This window comes from Amblyomma mixtum, chromosome 8 (assembly GCF_055824585.1).
Source record: "Amblyomma mixtum isolate Tamu chromosome 8, ASM5582458v1, whole genome shotgun sequence".
Lineage (NCBI taxonomy): Eukaryota > Metazoa > Arthropoda > Arachnida > Ixodida > Ixodidae > Amblyomma > Amblyomma mixtum.
The window spans coordinates 82,450,860-82,472,012 of record NC_143019.1 but is presented as its reverse complement, the minus strand read 5'-3'; the positions used below and the strand labels follow the sequence as shown (position 1 = coordinate 82,472,012).

The 21,153-nt window shown below is 45.9% G+C and overlaps 1 protein-coding gene across 1 annotated transcript in view; it reads left to right on the top strand.

The window, feature by feature from the left end:
* The window catches only part of LOC149333221 (Na(+)/dicarboxylate cotransporter 3-like), a 43,799-nt gene that overhangs the window by 8,976 nt on the left and 13,670 nt on the right, over positions 1-21,153 (top strand). Inside the window, exons 3-9 of the mRNA XM_089558592.1 lie at positions 240-355; positions 1,471-1,637; positions 3,912-3,993; positions 13,039-13,227; positions 14,526-14,648; positions 15,189-15,266; positions 17,051-17,155. Of these exons, the coding sequence (XP_089414718.1) occupies positions 240-355; positions 1,471-1,637; positions 3,912-3,993; positions 13,039-13,227; positions 14,526-14,648; positions 15,189-15,266; positions 17,051-17,155 (860 nt within the window). The remainder of the gene's footprint in view (positions 1-239; positions 356-1,470; positions 1,638-3,911; positions 3,994-13,038; positions 13,228-14,525; positions 14,649-15,188; positions 15,267-17,050; positions 17,156-21,153) is intronic.

Genomic DNA, 21,153 nt, shown 5'->3' with positions numbered 1-21,153 from the left:
AGAACAAGTGGTTTGCCCCTAAGCTCTTAAGCGGGGCTCCCTAGCACATCTAGCAGTCCAGAGCTTGGGAGTAGATAGAACGCGAAGCCATTGCACATGCAGAAACAACTTCTGTTCTTGACTGTTTCTGGTGTTCAGGCAAGAATCAAGGCCTTCGACTTAGAACCTCGCACCTGAGCCGAACTAATTTTCGTTAGTATAACATCTTGCGAATCTTATTCTTCTTATTCTCATTTCAGGACACAAACATTATGTTTGTGGGCACACTGATCATGGCTATCGCCATTGAACACTCGCACCTGCACCAAAGGATTGCCCTCAAGACGTTGTGTCTTCTAGGAACCAGCATCAAGATGTCAGTGCGGCCCTTTTTTATACCGTGTTTGCCTAGTCTTAGTGCATTACGAATGTGAGGAATTGACGACGCTGTTGGCAGTTTTGTTCAGAAAGCGCACCACATTTGCTCATCCTCCCACGATTAAAAACACATTATTTAGAACGACTATAAACAGCGTTTTCACCCTCTCTTCATTGCAACAGTACTAGGGACGTCCGCAGTTTAAACACTTCTGTAGCCCTATCAGATAGCTCAACTGACTTGTATCAGGGTCACGCTATGTATCTGATTCTATTTGCAACAGATGAAATGGATGTTTTTTTTCTTTGCGTCGCGGTCTTGCGGAAAACCTATGGTCGGTAGGAAACGGCAGTCGCAATGAAGGGAGCAGTCGCTTAAGAGAAAAATATTCCCGTGATATTAAGAGCCGTATTAAGCTTCACAGCAATAATTATTTACTTTCAAAAGCTATGTTAAAATCCAAAATTAAAACATGAAGAACCATTAAAGGAGTGTGGACACCTAACTTTTGGGTGGTAGTTTTTTTATTTGTAATGATGCGTAAGGCCTTATTATACATAACTACGTGGCATTCTCCTATGACCGCGGAATAACTTCTAATCTAATTTTTTTCTGCTGCTGTTTCGATGCGGTCAGTGTGGTTTCAGACAATAAATGTGAAGTCAGAGTAAAGTTAAAGGTCTTTTCAGGCATGAAAAAAACTGAAATATAACCGTTGTTTCTGCATTCGTTGTCAGTGCGGCTCTTGAAGAAGGCTGACGTCAGCACTGCATTGAATTAAAACGATGAAGCAGCGATTATATTGCAATTTTTCCATCCCTCACGTGACACGTAACCGCACTTTGACGTCACAGCCATCATTCGGCCGTTGAAATCGGTACAGCATGACAGAAAAATCTCATTAACTTTGGAAATGTTATTAGTGTGTGAACGACCAGACAGTAATGAGTTTCTAAGCGTCGCCAACATAAACTAGGCGCTCTGATGGTACACGTTCTTTAGGGCACCAGACAAAAAGTTCGAAACCAAGAAGCGAAAAAAATGTTGCACTTCATATCCAAGCGGAAGAAATGACTCTCAAAATTATTTTCTCTTCCCTTGAAATGGCGCAGGGTTGTGTTCGGCTTGATGTTCATCTCCATGTTCCTGTCCATCTGGATCAACAATGTGGCCATCACCGCCATGATGATGCCCGTCGTCAACTCGCTCGCGAACGAGCTGCTGCGGGAAAGACGCAGGAGCCTATCCCGGGGCAACATTGACGTCGAAGGAATTGCCGGTACATTAATTAGCCCCCTTCGTGCTGCTATACCCTAATGACACTCAAAACTTCAAAGGCAGTACTGATGCCTTGATCATTAAGTGCAGTTACCACGTTCTTACTACGAAATACCGGGGCCTGTTTTGTGTCACCGTATTTTTGATGCCTCAAGGGGACGCTTCAATCTAAATTAATCTTGGTGAGTTACTATTATCTTTAGCAGGGACACATTGCCGCCACCAAGATCTCAGCCAAGTGTAATGGTCCTATATTATATGGCGCATAGCGCTTTTAAACAAAGCGCAAAAATTGACCTGTCCTCTTTTCCTGTAGCTCCTCTTTTGAGCCACCGTGACCTAATATTGTTGCAAGTTTCGACCGCCCGATCAACGCCTCTGAACATAGTTGCGTGAACAGGACAACCATGGGAGTCTGCTTTGATCAGGGCGTTGGTAGGTGAGGTGACACTCGCTCAAGTGCTTTTCAAGGTAAAGTGGAGGATAGAGCTCTGGTGGATAACAGCGAAATTGAGGCACTCTCTCTGCTTCTTTCTGTATTTATGATAATTATTCCGGCAAGACATCATTACTAAGGTGCTGTAAGGTATCCAAACTCTTTCTCATAAGAGAACACAGGGAAAGAGGGTAAGGGGTTTTATTTATTTTTATTTATTTACACATACTGCAGTCATAGAGACCAAGCAGGGGGGCAACATTCAAAAAGCAAAAAATAATATCAAACACTACGCAAATCCAGCGTTCCGGCAACAATAAAAGAAGAAAACCAAACAGAGGGCAATGATATTGTTAAGTTTACACATACAATAAGACACTCTTTTCAAAAGCAGCGGCATCCTGAGCCGAAAAGACATTTGCTGGCAGTGAGTTCCATGTTGTGATTGTTCGGGGAAAAAATGAGTTTTTGAACGTATTTGTGCGTGCAAAGTACGGGGTAAGGTTATGGTTGTGGCTATTGCGTGTCTGCCGTGTAGAACGGGGGATATATAGGGAGCAGGATTAATATTAAATTGACTAGAGTAAAATGAGTACAAAAATTTAAGCCTTGCGAGTGCTCTCCTTCTTTCTAGAGTGGATATGTTCTTCGTAGACATCAGAACGGATGGCGAGATAGAGCTATGGTAAGCGTTAAAAATGAAACGGACGGCTTTTCTTTGGATCATTTCAAGTTTCTTTATATCCTTTTTTAAGTGCGGATCCCATACGACGGAAGCATACTCAAGTTTCGGACGAATTAGTGTGTTGAAGGCAAGTTGTTTAAGTTCAGAGGGAGCGTGTTTTAATTTGTGTCTTAGAAGGCCGAGGTTCCTTGAAGCAGACGAGCAAATGCTATTAATGTGGCTGGACCATGAAAGGCGATTTGTAATGGTGACTCCAAGATATTTGTATTCGCTCACCTGTAGCAGTGGAAGATTGTTTATTGCGTAATTAAAACTGTATGGTGCTTTCTTAAACATTTTGAATACCAACTGTACTCGTTGCAGGTCGACTTGATCAACGACGCAGCCGGCAGCGTAAACACGGTGCGAAAAATTGTTAATCGGTGCCCTCAGACTAGTTCTCATTAATAAGCATTGCAGATCTCTGCGGGCAATATCTGGTTACATCTGCGGGAAACGTCTCGTTACTCCCCTAAGTCTCCATTCATTCCTTCTAACTATACTGCGAGTGAACACAGATGTAAGCTCCTAAACTGCCGAAAGCAATCGCGACAGATTACCCGCTGGTCCAAGTTTTACATTTAATCTAAAACGTTGCTTAGAGATGCCAGGTACACTGAAATCCTATTCTGTACCCTGAATACCTCATCAGTACAAAATGAGAATGTACTGTAATGCCTTTTACTGCCCAGAAGATTTCTTCCATTCGTGCTGCCACTGGAAGACCCTGCTGCATTCTGTCATATTAAGCACCACAGCCGAGGCTACACATCATTTTTGCGGTTTGCCCCAAAAAACACATCATTTTTTTTTCAGTTAATCCGGGAAGCTTCCATTTTGTTTCCTGCTAAGTGGTATTTCCTCAAACCTTTTACACTATGTCAAAAAAATTGCACCTCTGAAAGCCTCTGCAAATTGCATATTCTTCTTGAAATGATAATGATTTCTGCGCAGCCGTTGGCGTGCAAATGTCACTGAGGTAGGATTGTGTTATGAACTGCATGTGACAATATGACATAAGCCACAAAACTTAGCACATGAAATGCAACGTGATACTTTAGTGGTGGTGCTATCGAAATATAACCTTTTTTTTTCGGTCCCCTTTGCTTGTCTAGCGTTGAGAGAACGCGCTGCGAAGATTGCCGCCGCTGCTGCCGCCGCCAACGGAAACGTCAAGGCCATCGCACATCACGATGAGTACGTTCTGTAATTTTTTTTCATTTTTTCATTCCTTCCTTCGTCCCTTCAGTACTTCTTTCCCTATTTTCTGAACGTTCAGACACATCACTAGCAGGCTGAAAGAGCGCTTGCCTGTTGTCTCCCGTCTTCATGTATAAACAATGACCACCGGTGCTTACTTCAGTAAAGTTCAGTAAAATGCTTCCGTCTTTTTTTTTGCATATATTCAAGCAGTTCAGAGAAACGTATATAATGTGTATTTGGTAGGAGTGGAAGAAGACGGCAGGCAGAATCCCGCAAGCCGCATTAGTGCTCATCAATTCGAGTTGCACTGCAAAACAAATTAAATATGCTTTTCAAAGAGAAAAGAAGAAACTACTAACCGCGGAATAGAAATATAACTTAGATAACGAAGCTACACCAACCGTCAAAATAACGCCAGCTGCAATGTTGCTCTAAAGCTTCTTTGAGGCCAAAGGAGTTGCTGAACGTTGGTAAGAAAGTACAACTTCCAGTAACGTACCCAACAATCCTGGACAAAAGCACGGGAAAGAGTTTATGAACACAATTTTTTCATATATTGTAATATTTCGCTATACCAATCAATATATGAGCTGATCTCCCGTCGATAGGCTTACGTTTTTTTGTTGTGGACGTTTCGCTATCATTAAAAGCGTTCCCCACTGTTTTTTTATGGTGTCTTAAATGCTCGCTTCGAGCGTTGGAAACAAAACAAAAGAAAAAATATTATGCTACATATCAAAAGACTAGACCACTGTCTTCAATATTACCATATCAGTGCCTTACAGTTTTCCAGTAATCAATGTTGGACATCTGTTCACGAATGCTGGTCATCTGTTCCAATCAGCAAATAAATATCAACAACCAGAAGCGCATCTAACGCCAGCGATGCTGCTCGCTACCTTGATCTACAGATATTAGTATGGGCTTAAAAATAAATAAGAAAAAAAGTGCCCTGCCCGCACCGTCTTACGACACAACGGGCACCTTGATCTACAGTCAGAAATCCGCATTTCGTCAGCTAAAATGACGCCTGGTATCCTGGCTTACGAGAGCCGCCATTTCAATGGAGAAAAGTCTACGCACAGCAAATTATACGGTTATGTAACGGACGGCTCTTCGCATAATACGGAACGTTGCCGCATCATCGCGTTGCAAGATCTCTACCGAGGAGTGGGCTTTTCCCACTAACTTCAAGGTGTGGTGCCAAGGTCTATTAACTGGTTTTATTTTTTGCACCCCGCTCTCTTGGATCGGACCCAGCTGCTGTCGGCTGCACACACCTAGCGTTCCACTAACACGAGCCCTCATACTACAGCTACGACTGGTCATGTAACTGCTCTGCTCACTGTTACGAAACACGCTGGTATACAGCCTCACCCACTGCTGCAGAACGTGGATTCTTACGTTCCTCCGTAAGAGCGTAAGAACAGAAAATACGTAGTAAGAATAATTTATGAAGAACCATCTCTCCCTGTTAACTCCGATATTGCTTTCTTTTTGCTTTTAATCCTCGGTGCACATCTCACCCGGTTGACTCCGTTATTGCCTGTTTTTTTTTGCTGTTAATTCTCTGTGCGGAGTGTACGCAGGTGGCGTGCCGGTATCTTTCACGTTGTTTACGCGACCTGGCGAAAACCTCAATTTTATGAAGGCGAAAGTCGTCTTTAGAGGAGCACTGGTGAAGAAACTGAGGTCGACCGCGCTCTAATAACCTAGAGACTATTCTTAATTGAAAAACAGGCTTCGTAAGCTGTAAATACACAAATATGCAGGCATTGCCACCGTCAGCAAGCAAACTGCGGTGTCGGTAAGGCAGTTTTCTTTCTTATTACCCGGATCACTCACCTACAACCGGCGATCGCGGAGTCCTTTTCGTTCGCGATGTCAAGGGTTTGAATCGATTGGCGGGACACAACATATTTAATTCTTTCATCAAATTTTCTCAATGATGAATTCATATTCTGCCACCGAAGAAACAGCATCGCTACCGCAAAGAGCCAAAGAATGCATTCTTAATACGAGTGAACATAGGACTAAGTTGTCCACATTGAACATTAAAGCCACTCTTGATGCCGAAGTAAATATACGTTGGTAGGCCAATGACGTCGTCCAGCCAGTTACAGATGTGCGCGTGCACGCAGCTACCGCACTGCAGCTTGCCAGCACAGCGTTTTCTCCGCTGCCAGCTCATTAGCGTCCGACCGTGTCGGCTTAGCGGTGAGAGCGTCCCTATAGACCAGATTTTTGAGCCTCTCCTGGGCGCGGCCATTTTGCACCGACTGGCGCGCCGCGGTGCGGGCGTTTCTTTGGGGACTGCGGGGCTGCGGCAGTTCCGCGGCCGCGCCTGCATATAGCCGCGCTTCGGGCGCTAAAAAAACATTGTCGAGCATACTTCCGCTGCGTGGTTGTGTTGCAGGAAGTATTTACGTTATCAAAGCGATAACATTGACGCGTTAGTTTGACATTCAGGTTGATTGTGCCGGCGCTTAGAACGCGCTCGTGCTTAATCGAATTCCGTCTTGGTGCTCCACCGCAAAGAAACTTTTTATTCAATATCAAGAATTAGGTGTGCGGCTAGGATGCAGTTCCAATTCCCATGTACTCTTATTCCTTCCTGCCGGCCATAAAGCCCCCCCCCCCCTTCCACAAACAGCTTTCTTTTCGCCGCGCCAGTTTATCAACAAATTACCGCTGTGAGGTCAACTGAGTCGCAGCGCCAACAGAAAACAAATTTTGTCATGGTTTATGCAACCTGGTGCATAAAAACGTACTTCCGCTTAATTTATAAAAGCTTGAATAGATATGAGCAGCTAATCCAGCTTTCACTAATTCTGAGGTCCGAAGTCGCGTTATTTTATTCAGGAGCTCTCGCCGCGTGTGAGAGCGCTGCGTAGGCGTTTGGCTAAGTGGGGAAAATGTAATGAAATCGCGCATATTTTCCTATGAATAATGTAGATACCGCACCGCTGCGGTGGCTCAGTGGTTACGGCTCTCTGCTCTGGCCCAAAAGACGCGGGTTCGATCCCGGCCGCGGCGGCCGAATTTCGAAGGAGGCGAAATTCTAGAGGCCCGTGTACTGTGCGATGTCAGTGCACGTTAAAGAACCCCAGGTGGTCGAAATTTCCGGAGCCCTTCACTACGGCGTCCCTCATAGCCTGAGTCGCTTTGGGACGTAAAACCTTAATAAACCAAACCAAGCTAATGTAGATACCAACAGCAGAAAGATACTATAGATAAACCTTTACCCCCCAGATACCTCTGACATGCGTGCGGAAAAAGCAGCTGAAATCGGTAGCGGTCGTGCTTACAATCCTGTGCATGAAATGTTCTTAATGGGAACAAGAGCAAGCTCAGCGCAAGGATGCTGAACACGTACTGGTGATCGAAAACACGCGCTCCGTCGGGACAACCTTCAGTCTGCAGCTCGCCTATCCAGTTACTACTCCACTGAGTCAAGTCAATAGATCTACATTCTGATGCATAATATTATCATAGATGATATCGCACGTAAAAGGCGACAACAAACGACACGACAGCGCAGAAATCTGCTTCGAAGTGCCGGTTTCCAGTCCGTATACTACCTGGTCGACTACCCTCGGATGTCACGTTAACGAGTAACTGCGCACAATATAACCGCAGCACTGTCTGGAAGAGGGCAAATGTGAGTAGTGACGCACAGCACACACCCTCATACGTTAGCTGATGGAGCACAAAACGGCAGAAGCGAACACGTAAACATGCGTTCTAGGCGCGGCGCCGGCGCGACCCGCAGTCCCTCGGCCGCGCGCGCCGACAGATGGCGACTGGCGTCGAGAGTAGGCGCGCGTCCGCAGCCTGCGTGCGAGGGTAAAAAAATCTGGTCTATAGACCAGATTTTTGAGCCTCTCCTGGGCGCGGCCATTTTGCACCGACTGGCGCGCCGCGGTGCGGGCGTTTCTTTGGGGACTGCGGGGCTGCGGCAGTTCCGCGGCCGCGCCTGCATATAGCCGCGCTTCGGGCGCTAAAAAAACATTGTCGAGCATACTTCCGCTGCGTGGCTGTGTTGCAGGAAGTATTTACGTTATCAAAGCGATAACATTGACGCGTTTTAATGACATTTAGTTTGACATTCAGGTTAATTGTGCCGGCGCTTAGAACGCGCTCGTGCTTATATCGAATTCCGTCTTGGTGCTCCACCGCAAAGAAACTTTTTATTCAATATCAAGAATTAGGTGTGCGGCTAGTATGCAGTTCCAATTCCCATGCACTCTTATTCCTTCCTGCCGGCCATAAAGCCCCCCCCCCCCCCTTCCACAAACGGCTTTCTTGTCGCCGCGCCAGTTTATCAACAAATTACCGCTGTGAGCTCAACTGAGTCGCAGCGCCAACAGAAAACAAATTTTGTCATGGTTTATGCAACCTGGTGCATAAAAACGTACTTTCGCTTAATTTATAAAAGCTTGAATAGATATGAGCAGCTAATCCAGCTTTCACTAATTCTGAGGTCCGAAGTCGCGTTATGTTATTCAGGAGCTCTCGCCGCGTGTGAGAGCGTTGCGTAGGCGTTTGGCTAAGTGTGGAAAATGTAATGAAATCGCGCATATTTTCCAATGAATAATGCAGATACCGCACCGCTGCGGTGGCTCAGTGGTTACGGCTCTCTGCTCTGGCCCAAAAGACGCAGGTTCGATCCCGACCGCGGCGGCCGAATTTCGAAGGAGGCGAAATTCTAGAGGCCCGTGTACTGTGCGATGTCAGTGCACGTTAAAGAACCCCAGGTGGTCGAAATTTCCGGAGCCCTTCACTACGGCGTCCCTCATAGCCTGAGTCGCTTTGGAACGTAAAACCTTAATAAACCAAACCAAGCTAAGGTAGATACCAACAGCAGAAAGATACTATAGATAAACCTTTACCCCCCAGATACCTCTGACATGCGTGCGGAAAAAGCAGCTGAAATCGGTAGCGGTCGTGCTTACAAACCTGTGCATGAAATGTTCTGAATGGGAACAAGAGCAAGCTCAGCGCAAGGATGCTGAACACGTACTGGTGATCGAAAACACGCGCTCCGTCGGGACAACCTTCAGTCTGCAGCTCGCCTATCCAGTTACTACTCCACTGAGTCAAGTCAATAGATCTACATTCTAATGCATAATATTATCATAGATGATATCGCACGTAAAAGGCGACAACAAACGACACGACAGCGCAGAAATCTGCTTCGAAGTGCCGGTTTCCAGTCCGTACACTACCTGGTCGACTACCCTCGGATGTGACGTTAACGAGTAACTGCGCACAAGATAACCGCAGCACTGTCTGGAAGAGGGCAAATGTGAGTAGTGACGCACAGCACACACCCTCATACGTTAGCTGATGGAGCACAAAACGGCAGAAGCGAACACGTAAACATGCGTTCTATGCGCGGCGCCGGCGCGACCCGCAGTCCCTCGGGCCGCGCGCGCCGACAGATGGCGACTGGCGTCGAGAGTAGGCGCGCGTCCGCAGCCTGCGTGCGAGGGTAAAAAAATCTGGTCTATAATGCTGAAGTATCCCAGCGCGCTCTGCTCAGTTTCTGCCTGAATGGCTGCAGGCCGTGGCGTGACGGTGAACGAGTTTTCGCCCCAGTGCGAAACCGGTTTTTAAACTTTCCAACGGAGCCTCTCCTTTTTTTTTTAATTTATTTATTCCTCTCTCGACAGAGTGACGTCACCGCAGCTGTCACTTCCTCAGAGGGCAAAATACGACGCGTGTGGCGGGATGCTTCATTTGGCTGCAAAATCGACTGCAAATTTGTTTGACAAAGCTCTTTCACATGAGCTATCTACTACGTGCGCTTTAACTCTTTCCTTAGAGCGCCAAATGGAATTCTTCATTTTAATAATGACGGGAAATCGCCCATTACCCGCGATTCCAGTCGCTTCTGGAAAGGTAACGCTATATAGTAGGTTGCAGAACTGCAGTTCAGTTCTGAATTCGTATTATCGAGTTTTTTCATCTTAATATGGTTTGGTTTGGATTTTTTTTTAGTCTAACGCATTTAACGTCCCAAAGCGACTCACGCTACGAGGGACGTCCCAGAGGACGGTTCCGGATAATTCCGACTACCTGGCGTCCTTTAACGTACGCTGAAGGAGTATTCATACCCAACAATTCCGGATAAATCATTTTTCAGCAGGAAACCGCTTATGAACGCCATTTTTTCATATAATGCAAAATTTGACTGCAACATTCAGTACATTCGCAGATCACCCGACGGCAGCTTTATATTTTTTTTTTGTTATCAACGTTTTTGCTATCGTCAAAAGCGTTCCCTATTTGTTCTGTAACTGTTCGAATGCGATCGATGGAAACATTTAAAAGAAAGATTCTGAAACATATCAGAAGAATGAACCATTAACTTCATTGTATCCATAAGAGTATCTTACAGTTTTCTAATTGTCAAAACTTTTTCCGAGAATGTTTAACATGCTTTAAACACTGCGAAACCTGCCAAAACGGGGCAAACACAGCGAGCATGGCGTCCAACGTGGTTCCCTCGTTTCGCAGCGACACTCTTTAGCAAATGTAGTGTTCTCGCGACATCGCCACCTCTAAATTTGACCTTGGAGATGCAAGCGACAGCATTGTGTGCAAAAAGAATCACGTCCATTCGCCTCTTTTATTTCGGACCGAGAGAACAGCTCTTCTTAGGCCGGGCTATCAACAGGTGTCCATCTGTAACTTTCATTTTCGCCGTTGCCGAGGAGATTTGCCTCTTTCCAAGCCTCCCTGAAGCACCTGGCATGTTCTGAACGATTTCGTCTCCACCTTTCCCTCATTAAAATTCCTGTCTCTCTCTCTCTCGTGCCACCAGCAGTGTAGAGGATCGAGTTTTCTTCAAAACGGTCCGGGATCAACTTTACACGGCAATGTTAGAGTATTCCAAAGCGCTTCATGCGAGCAACTGATTGTTGTTTTTTTACTCACAGAAAGTGTAACGTATAAAGTACTGTAACTTCGAATACTCGATTCTGACATAGTCAAGCACAAAACCTATATACTATTTATTTTCTCCAGTTTCCTGAACGAATATTCTTAGTACTTCAACGCTAGAGCTTCAAACACCCCGTTACCTAGAAAATCTGGCGTCGGAGTTGTGAGTGAGGAGGAGGAAAGAGACTTTAATGGATAATGGAGAGGTCTGCCTGGTTATACGCCTGGCATGCTACTCCAGATGAGGATGAAAGAAAAGGGTGAAAGAAGAAAAAAAGGTGACGTCAAACATACTCAGCACTCACGCACTCTCACACACACAATGAGTATCAAAGTATGTCCACTAAACCCGTGTCCCTTAGAAAAACTAAGAAAGCTTTTGTCCCTCGCTCAGCCGAAGTCGCATCAGTCCAGGGACATGCTCCAGGTGCACGGGATCGTCCTGACGAAGTCCTAAAGCACCTAACAGTGCCTGGCAATGAGTATTAAAGATTTGGCAGTGGCAGATCAAGTGTTGAATATCTTTGCGCACACCACATGTCGGGCACAGAGGGCTACTTGATACACCAATTTTATAAAGATACACCAATTTTAAAAATCACTAGCATGGCTATGGCAGATGCTGCCCAGAGAGCAACCTAGAAGGAAGGTGATCCATCTAGGTCACGTGACCATGCGGCGCCATCACATCAAACTGCCACCCATGGCAGGTGGCAGTTAAATTAATGATTGGTAGCTCGGGAAGAGCAGCCTGGGCGGCACAGCCATCGCTGGGCAGTGCACATCGCTTAACCGCTGCACCACTGCTCCAGGAGTGGTACGAGGGCTAAAAGAAATCTATGAAAATGTAAAGTAGAGAATGACTTTCTGCATATATGGAAACCCATTGCGCTGTCACGTGATACCGTTACGATGGAGCTTAAGTGATTTTTTGTGAAATTTATTTGTGAAATTTAGTGGCATCATTGCAAATTTTGCCAATCACAACCTGTTTTTTCTTTGCGTCGTTGAAAACAGAGGTGTATGGTCTGCACAGATACGCCGTTTTAAAAGAAAATTTTTGACTTCATACACGACAAATATACTTATGCTCACTACACTGAAATAGCCTGTTTTGCCGCGGTAAGGATAGAGTTAAGCGCAATTTTCTGATGGGCCCATAACAACCCGCTGATTTGCAAGGTTAGCACAAAAGGGCGAGACATAACTACAAAGCATGGTGCCTGCCTCCCCATTTTCTTCCCTCGGATTAGTGCAAATGCATGAAAATGTTTTGGAGTATAATAGAAAATATTCTTCTTTTTCCCGTCGCAAACCTATGCATCGATGACAGCCATTTTTCCCGTATAAGTGTTATTCTTGTGGTTCTTAATACCATTAATACACTGCCCTTTCTTCATTTGGTATTGGTTTGTATTATGACTACAGTTGTGGCAAGCTTTGAATTAATTTTAACCTTGTAATAGTGTTTCGGATAGTTTTCTTTTTATACTAAAATTTCTAAGGAGTGCTGGATACTTTTTATAATACTGTACAGTCTTTATCTTGTTTACCCCGTTAATCTTGCATAATTGGGCCTCAGAATACGAATATGCCTGTGTTAGTTATGATTGTAAATAATCTGCTGCGTGTCGTTTTTATAAACTATTGTGTAACGGCTCACTCTCTTCTCTAATTCCTTCAGGGCGTTGAGGGAATGACAAATAAAAAATTTAAATGTATCAGTGCAGTAACCAATCAAGACTTCTGTTTTGGATGCAATTTGAAACATTTATACAGGGTTATTATGCTTAACAAATCAACCATTTCTTCGGCTGCAGCAGCCATACCACGTGGAAGAAAAGACGAAGCTCCAATATGAAATAATTCAGTCAGTCCAGTATGAGTGTTCTGTCAGGCTAGTGAATGACCTCTTTGTGAGTCTTTCCATCTTTCTTTCTCTATCTAGCTCAGATTCATAAATTCGGAACTCAGAAAAAGTGTGCGGCTGTGTGCCTTTCACTACATCTCTCTCTCTGGCTCAGATTCATAAATTTTGAACTCGGAAAAGTGTGCGCCAACGTTCAATTTTGTGACGTCTTCTTTGCCCAGGGAGAAGGCAGAGCCTGAAGTCGTAGTTCCAACCAAAGTGATCCAAGTGCATCCCGTCCTGGACAAGACAACTGAGCACCGCATTCGCGCAATCCTCTACCTCAGCGTCCTGTACGGCGCCAACACCGGGACTATTACGACCATCACTAGTGGTGCATCCAACGTAGTGTTCAAATTCGTCATTGAGGAGTAAGTGGAGAACGTCATACTCGACGCAAAAAGTGATTTCTGTGTACTGAAATTATTGCATGGACGATGCGTCGGCTGGTTCAGTATAGTCCCATACAAAAATATCTTAAAGCCGGCTATACTTCACTAGCCCAAATCGCTATAACCTTTGTCACGGCTGTCTATAGGTGCAGTTTCATGCGGATATACTTTTCAGTTGCTAGAAATGCGTGTGTATAGACGGTCATAAAAAGCCATAGACGGACATTGCTTACCATAAAGTGTCTTCATAGACGCCCATCGGCCATTCTGGTATGGGATTAGTATTATAGCGCGTATAACAAATATTGCATATGGTTTAGCTAGAAGCTGCAGTTACGAATAATACAGCTCTGCAAAGGCTAAAGGAAGCACCACACGGGCGATGTCTCGCTGATATTGCGAGTGGAATGTTTTATTCCCTGAAAGCGCGCAACGTGCGTACATACAGGAATATTAAGTTGCAAGAGAGCTCATGTGTCGTGCTTCATCCCCCCCCCCCCCCCCCCCGCCACCCTCTATATATTGTCGTCTCCTATTTCTTACTGTAAGGCTAACCTTCGTGCCTCAAGGAATGCAGGCGACTCCCATTTGATGTGTCCATCTTCGAAGTAATTTCTTTAGGCTATGTATCCGCGCATTAGGTGCGTATTATGGTCACAAGTCGTCCGCTTACCCCCGATATCATTGTGATAAATTATTTTGATATGGTAATATGATTGCTTTCTGCCATTACATTTATCATTCATTGTGGTAATTTTTGGTCTAGCACTAATCTTGCATATATATTTCTAAACACCATTATCAGAGATTGAAAATGAAGCCAAATTATGGCAAAATGCCAAGAATAGAACCATTGCCTACATTGTTCATTATATGATTTTATTATATGCACCTTTTCTCTCCACTTGATTACACACAGATTTCCACAAACGTTCAAAGGGTGGATGGCTGACCTAGTTGCTCCGTTTTTTTTAATACTGAACCTAGAAAGAAACGAACCTAAAAAAGAAATGACAACTTTTGAATCATCGCTTCTCCTCTTTATTGGAGTTTTTTACAATTATTTGTTATATTAAAATACTCAGTCGACATATAGTGAAAAAATCACAGTCAAAATTTCATTTATATGTTTACTTTAATAACGCCACTAGGTGTCTAGAACAAGCGTTTGTATTTTTCGATCTGACGCAAGCCCGCACCTAAGGGCATATGGCATGGTTTAACTTTTTGTACCACTATATAATAAGCTGCGTTGGAGCTGAAACTTTCTTGCCCAGGCTGTACGGCGGGAGAGCCCCCGTTGACTACGCCCTGTGGCTCTTCTTCTGTCTGCCGATCGCGCTTCTCGGAACGGGCCTCATATTCGTCACCGTGGTGCCATTCTTCTTCCGATGCAAGAGGTACGCTTTCCGCCCTTCCAAGCCCCGCTCCAAAACTATAACCTTTTCAGTGTTTTCTAAACGAAGTCATCAGTACTGACGCTGTGGAGCACGTGCACCCTGTCGGAGACACGATTCGTTGCTAAGGAGGTATCGACTTGGAACATTTTGAAATATCTGCGCTGCTCCGAAAGCTAGCTTTCCAACTTTCTGGAACTTACGTCCGAAAAAACAGGAACCATATGCACCACAATAACAAGCGCTCCGGTTATTCTAGCGGCTTGTGCAACGCTTTACAAACGCTCTTCTGGGCAGAAGCTTTATTACTCAGCGCCCTAAAATGCAGTTAATATTATTTTTTACTTCAATGCATTTTTCTCAGCATTGCGTCCAAAAAGATAAGGAAAGAAATTTTTGTCGTATAATATTACTAATTCTCGTGCGACCAACACATAAATTTGTTGTCTTGTTTTGCGTTACGGTGTCCGGAAGTTACGGTATATCTAAAAAGAAATCTTTCGTTCCACTTTTGCTCACAATTAACTGCCCCTTCTTTTCCAGTCCCAACCTTGGGAAAGAAAGCAGTTCCTACGCCATGGCAGCGATTCGCAGAAATTACACCGCTCTCGGGCCAATTAAGTAAGTGCGTTTATTCATCACGTGGGCACGCAATGTGCTCTTCGACAGTACATTAAAGCATCGCTGTATCATCTCATTTCAATTCGAATACACCTAGTACAGTTTTCTTTTTATGTCTAAAGTTTTATATCCCCTCGATTCTTGCAAAACGCGTTTTTTCCAACTTCCTATCGCATGGATCCGGAGGGGTTCAATTTTAGATGCATTTAGCATACCGGGTACCGTGTTACCATCACCGGAGTTCCGGGAGCCCGCCCACAGCCAGTGAGCACGCGCTGATTGGTCCCGATGCGACAGGCGCGTGCGCAACTGCCGAGTAGCTGGCGCCATCTGGCGCCCTCAAGGTGATCTGTGCATGCGCACTGATGGCAGACAGGCTCCAGGTACTCCGGTAACAGTAATGGTATTACGGCAGACAGTATGCTAAAGGTGTCTCTTTCCACGTAGTAGTCTCGGCACTGAAGAAAGCAGACCTGTGAACACAATGAACAGCGTAATTTTTATTGAAGCAACTTGTTACTTTAAAGGAAGAAGGCTCGACGGCCTTGATAGCGACACGTGCGATCGGCAGTCGTCAGGATCAGTATGACCAGTGCTCTCGGCCGGGTTCTGATTAAATATAACTGGAACTTTTCAGAGCCTCTTGAAGTCAATTAAGCTACTCCCACATTGCGATAGATGAGACAAGCGTGAGCCGCGAGCTATAGGTTTACGAGATCAGAAATAGCAGCAGGGTTTGCTAAACCTACTTAAACCGTTCCATGTCACTAAATCTTCAAAACCATGTATGAGCATCATTAGCGCCACCACAAGAGTGATCCCTCCTTGCCGTGCAAACCCTTCCCGGGAGTGTGCCGGGCGGCGTCAGGCTGGGCGGTCTTCCCGAAAGACTCATCGTGTAAAACGAAACATGTTAGTTTTTCCAAAGATGCTCGAAAACCTGAGAGATTATTTCAGTTTCGAATAATTTTAATCGACGTTATGTTAATCTTGAAGTTAATCTATTTGGATTATATTCTATTGGATAGTCTAAAAATTCTGCATCCTTCACTTTTTTTTTTCTACGCAACGCTTCTTAAAGGCATATTTGGGTCATGAATTCGGGGGAAGGGCGTATTTTGGGCTTCTGATTCGAAAGACATTTTCTTCGATCGTTGGGACGCACTTTAGATATAAGACGCTTCTCCGCTCATTGAGTAGTAGTAGTAGTAGAAAACTTTTATTGAGATCTTTTAAGAGATTCGCGGATTCGAAGCCTCCGTCGTCTTTCGTGGCGCCGGCGACTTGAGGCTTCTCTTCAGCAAGGTTGGGCCCCTAGTCCAGGGCTCCACTGAGTCGCGCTGCATCAGTAGCGTGCCGCACAAAGGCCCTTTGGGCCGCGAGCTCGCTGCTGGTGAGCCGGCTCTCCCATTGCTCCGCACTCGGGAATTCGTGTTGGTGGAATGCTTTATTTCGTTCGCACTCCCATGTGATGTGTTATAGTGTGGGTGTGTCGCCGCACCAGGGGCAGTTTGCTCTGTATTGTGTTGGTGACATCTTGTTATAGATGTACAAGTTGGGGAAGGAGTTTGTTTGTAGCCTACGCCAGCCGACTGCTTCCTCCCTCGTGAGGGCTTTGTGTGGTGGTGGGTACTTGAATCTAGTCCCCCTGTATAGTTGTAATGTCTCTGTGTATCCCCCCTCGCATGCTAGTAGCTGAAGCTCCAGAACATCTGACATGCCTCTCATTGAACTTCTTTTCACTTCGAAGCGATCACAGCAACTGTTCCCCTTTGCTCGTGCAGGTTCCACGAAGTCGCTGTCCTGCTCCTATTCACCTTTCTAGTCTTCCTGTGGCTCTTCCGGGATCCTATGTTCGCGAAAGGATGGGCAACCTACTTCTACCCCATGTGAGAAACGTACTTTACCAACAGTTTAGTGAATTCATCGGAAAGAAATAACTTCCTCAACCAATACTTAATTCATGAGCAGTTTATTGGTTGAGCCGTCATCAGAAAGTCTCCTCGACTATGGACCTTTCTATCGGGCGAGGGAGATGCCGCAACACCTCCTCTCTGGCCTGTTGCAACACAGATCGGCAGATGCTTGAACTGTGCTGCTGTCAGGAGCACACACCAGCACACCGAACAATATGGCAACGCTCAGAGAGAGCATGTTGGAAAGGACTAGAGTGAAAAAACTCGAAGACTTTAGCCACACATACCCTTTATCAGTAGTGCACTTAATTATGGAATTGATTTGGTGAATAAGCAAATGCGCGCGATAAATCGCCATGCACTGCACAACGACCAGCTGCTATCGAGAGATGAGCGCGATTTCGACAATGGAATACTGCGTAGATGTTGAAGCATTAGTCCCACTTCCATCACTCTGCTTAAATTGAACGAAGGTGCCTTTTTGCGGGCATTTTCAGATACGTCCATGCTATCGAAAATAGCCGCGGCTGGGGCTATTATGTGCAGCTCATACGGAAACTTTCACGAGAGCATTTGCTCTACTGTTTTGTGACTTTTTCACGCCCATCATGTGATGCTCTTAGAATCCTTCCTGACATGCTGCACGCTTTTGAGTATTGCTGCCGTTAAGCACGAGAGCGCCGACCCTTGTATTTTCTCCTTACTTGACGAGCTTTCTCAATAAAAAATTTACCCCTGATAACAAGCTCCAAAACTGATCAGTTTGATGTTTACAACGTGTCCTCTAATGCTTTCTATTGCCAGCTTTTATTGAGGTTGAATTCCTACCAAGTTGAATTAATATATGAAGCTGGAACAAAGTTGACAAAAATTACAGGGTGGTCATCAGTTCGTAATGAGAATGACCCAGGGTGAGGTCTCTCGTGGCGACCAACAAAATGAGGCATGGTGGCCTAGTGCAAGAAGGTCAAAAGACCAACACACAGGCCGCCGCGGTGGCTCAGTGGTTATGGTGCTCGGCTGCTGACCCGAAAGACGCGGGTTCGATCCCTGCCGCGGCGGTTGAATTTCTTTGGAGGAGAAATTCTAGAGGCCCCTGTACTGTGCGATGTCAGTGCACGTTAGAGAACCCCAGCTGGTCGAAATTTCCGGAGCCCTCCACTAGGGCGTCTCTCGTAGCCTTGGTCGCTTTGGGACGTTAAACACCATAAACCAAACCAAACCAAAAGACCAACACACTGATCTCTATATCTTGCTTCCATTCAGCCCTTTAAGGGTCAGACGTGTGCCACCTGTTCAGGCAGTTTACCTTACTCAATTTGTTTTTAGTTTCGTCTTCGGTATTTCACAAGAGTGTTTTGAAGCGAAACCTTTACTAGCCTACCAGCACCGATTTCCCTGTGTCTGGACGAATGAATTTTAAGAGGACGAGCGGAGCTGTGTAGCCACGTGACATACCACGTGACTCGCAGCAGCTACAGCAGCACTCTCCGCCGTCGCAGCGGCCGCTGCGCGGACCGCTGTGTGCTACCTATCCAGTGTCTTGCCGTGGACAAAGCAAGGCAACCGGAGCCAACGTCCTCGAGAATGCGTGCTCGCAGACGTCGTGTCGAGTCTGATCACCCGGTCGGCATTGCCAACCGTGCGAGGAATTCAGCAGTCTATATTGATTGAAGAACTTTTATTTCCATAATGAAAGACGTTTATCCCCGCCCCGGCACGCAGGCCTGGGAGAAGGGGATTTGCGCGTACACGGTTAGAGGCTGGCTGCAGTCCTTGACTGGTAGCGGCGTCTTCCGCCATATGGATGGTGGAGCGCTGGTGCTCATGGTACGAGCTTCTTAGCAGGTCTCCCAGGCTTCTGTATTGTCAATATTTTAGCCCGCCCGGGACAATTTGGGCACTCCCAAATGATGTGCTCGAGGGTCCTTCCCGCCCCACACTGTGCGCATCTTTCATGCGACCTTTGCTATGGGCACACGTGGCACGCCCATACCGGATTTAAAAATGTATTAGTTTGTAGCCGCCTCCACGCGACAGAAAGGAAGCGTAAACGCGCTAAATGCGCAGCCGAAACTGATAAAGAGAGGGAGCTTCAAAAGCAAAGGAAGGCCCATAACTGCACCCCCCCCCCTCCCTTGGGACAGTGGATACATCAGTCGCGCTTTAAGCTACGTGACGGTAGTGACAGATGCCCGCTACATGCGTTCGCATTAAAAACGTTGCGGCAGAAACGCTACACTGAAACTGTAGGCCGTCGACGTTCATTGTGTTCGTTGGCGTTGCCGTTTACAGCGGTCTAGACTATACGGAAGGGCGAAACCCCGCTCCCTCTAGACTGGAAAAAAGCTCTAGTAACCTTCACCCCCAAGGCCGGAAAGGAAATCAACACAGACAACTTGAGGCCTATCTCGCTCACCTCGTGTGTGGGCAAGCTAATGGAGACAATGGTGCAGGGATAGGCTCTCCGAATACTTGGAACAATGAAACACGTTTCCAGACACTATGTTCGGCTTTCGTCCACATAAGTCGGCACAGGACATACTCCTCCAACTCAACAGAGACATAATACAACCAGTTGAACATCCACATAATGACAAGGTCGTCCTGGCCTTGGTCTTGAAGGGAGCCTTCGACAATATCAAACATAACGTCATACTGACACACCTAAATGAGACCCACTGTGGCCGCAACACTTTCAACTATATCAAAGACTTTCTCACACATCGAGCAGCATTAATCAAAATCCAAGAGGCAGAACATGGTCCGTATCAAATGGGTACGCGGGGGACACCACAAGGCGCGGTGCTATCCCCCCTACTCTTTAATTTGGCGATGCTCCATCTCCCGGACCAGTTGCAGGGTATTGAAGGCATACGGCATGCGCTGTATTCAAATTTTCAAATTCTTCATTTCTGCCTTGTAAAGATACAGACAGCGGAGGCGCAGAAAAAGCTGTGAGAGACAGCTTGACTAAGCCGCAGCCCCCTTTCGCTTGGCAGCAGCTTGACAGCAAGGCTTTTAATACAAAAGGCAGTTGCAAAGCGTGATAACAAGTATACAATAATGAGCAGGTACAAGAGAAAGCGAAAGAACATTATACAATACTGACACAATATTCACATTAGGTAGACTCAGGTAATGGCAGCAAAGAAAAAAAAAGAAAAAAAAAACACAAAACAAAAATTCTACATGCTAGCATACAAAGCACGCCGACAAAGCATGCCGATGATATCACGATCTGGACTACAGAGGGAAACTTAGGGTGCATGGAGGAATGCCTGCAAACAGCCGCACACGTAGTGGATCGCTACGCAGGGCACTGTGGTCTCCAATGCGCACCCAACAAATCTGAATTTGTCCACCTTAGGGCATCCCCTAAGGACACTACCAAAATACATCTCTCCTTAACAAGTGGCCCCATACATGAGGCCAAAGAGATTCGAAAAATTAGCTGTGGCTTAGCTCTGGTTATGCCTGAGTGATTGCGAAAGCAATAGCTCCCTGGCTGCGCTTGGCTCTGCTGGTTGTTTGGCATGGCTTCGCCTTTTGTGCAACTAAAGGATTTACTCTGGACACAACATGGTTTCTACTGTTTGTTTATTCCAATGAACACGCTTTGGTGGTCCGTAAAGTAGTGAATCTTGGTCTGAACACTGGTAATTGCATATTCGTCATTATCTCGCTCTCCACTACTCATAGACGATCCTTCGGCATTCAGAGAGCCCATGAAACTACTCTCGCTCACTGAACTTGTAGAACGCCGTCGGGCTCGCCATTCTGCGGCATAGAAGCGTTGCTTAGCCAACCGCTCTTGCCTTTCTTCATCTGTCTCCTCGGCACGGCGCCGGCGTTCGCGCGCAGCACGTCGCTTCAGCGACGCCTTGCACAACTCCTCAGACATGACTAAGCGGAGCGCGCCTGCGGCGCCCCGTTTATCCTCTCCTAGCGAGCGCGTGGCTCTTTACTCT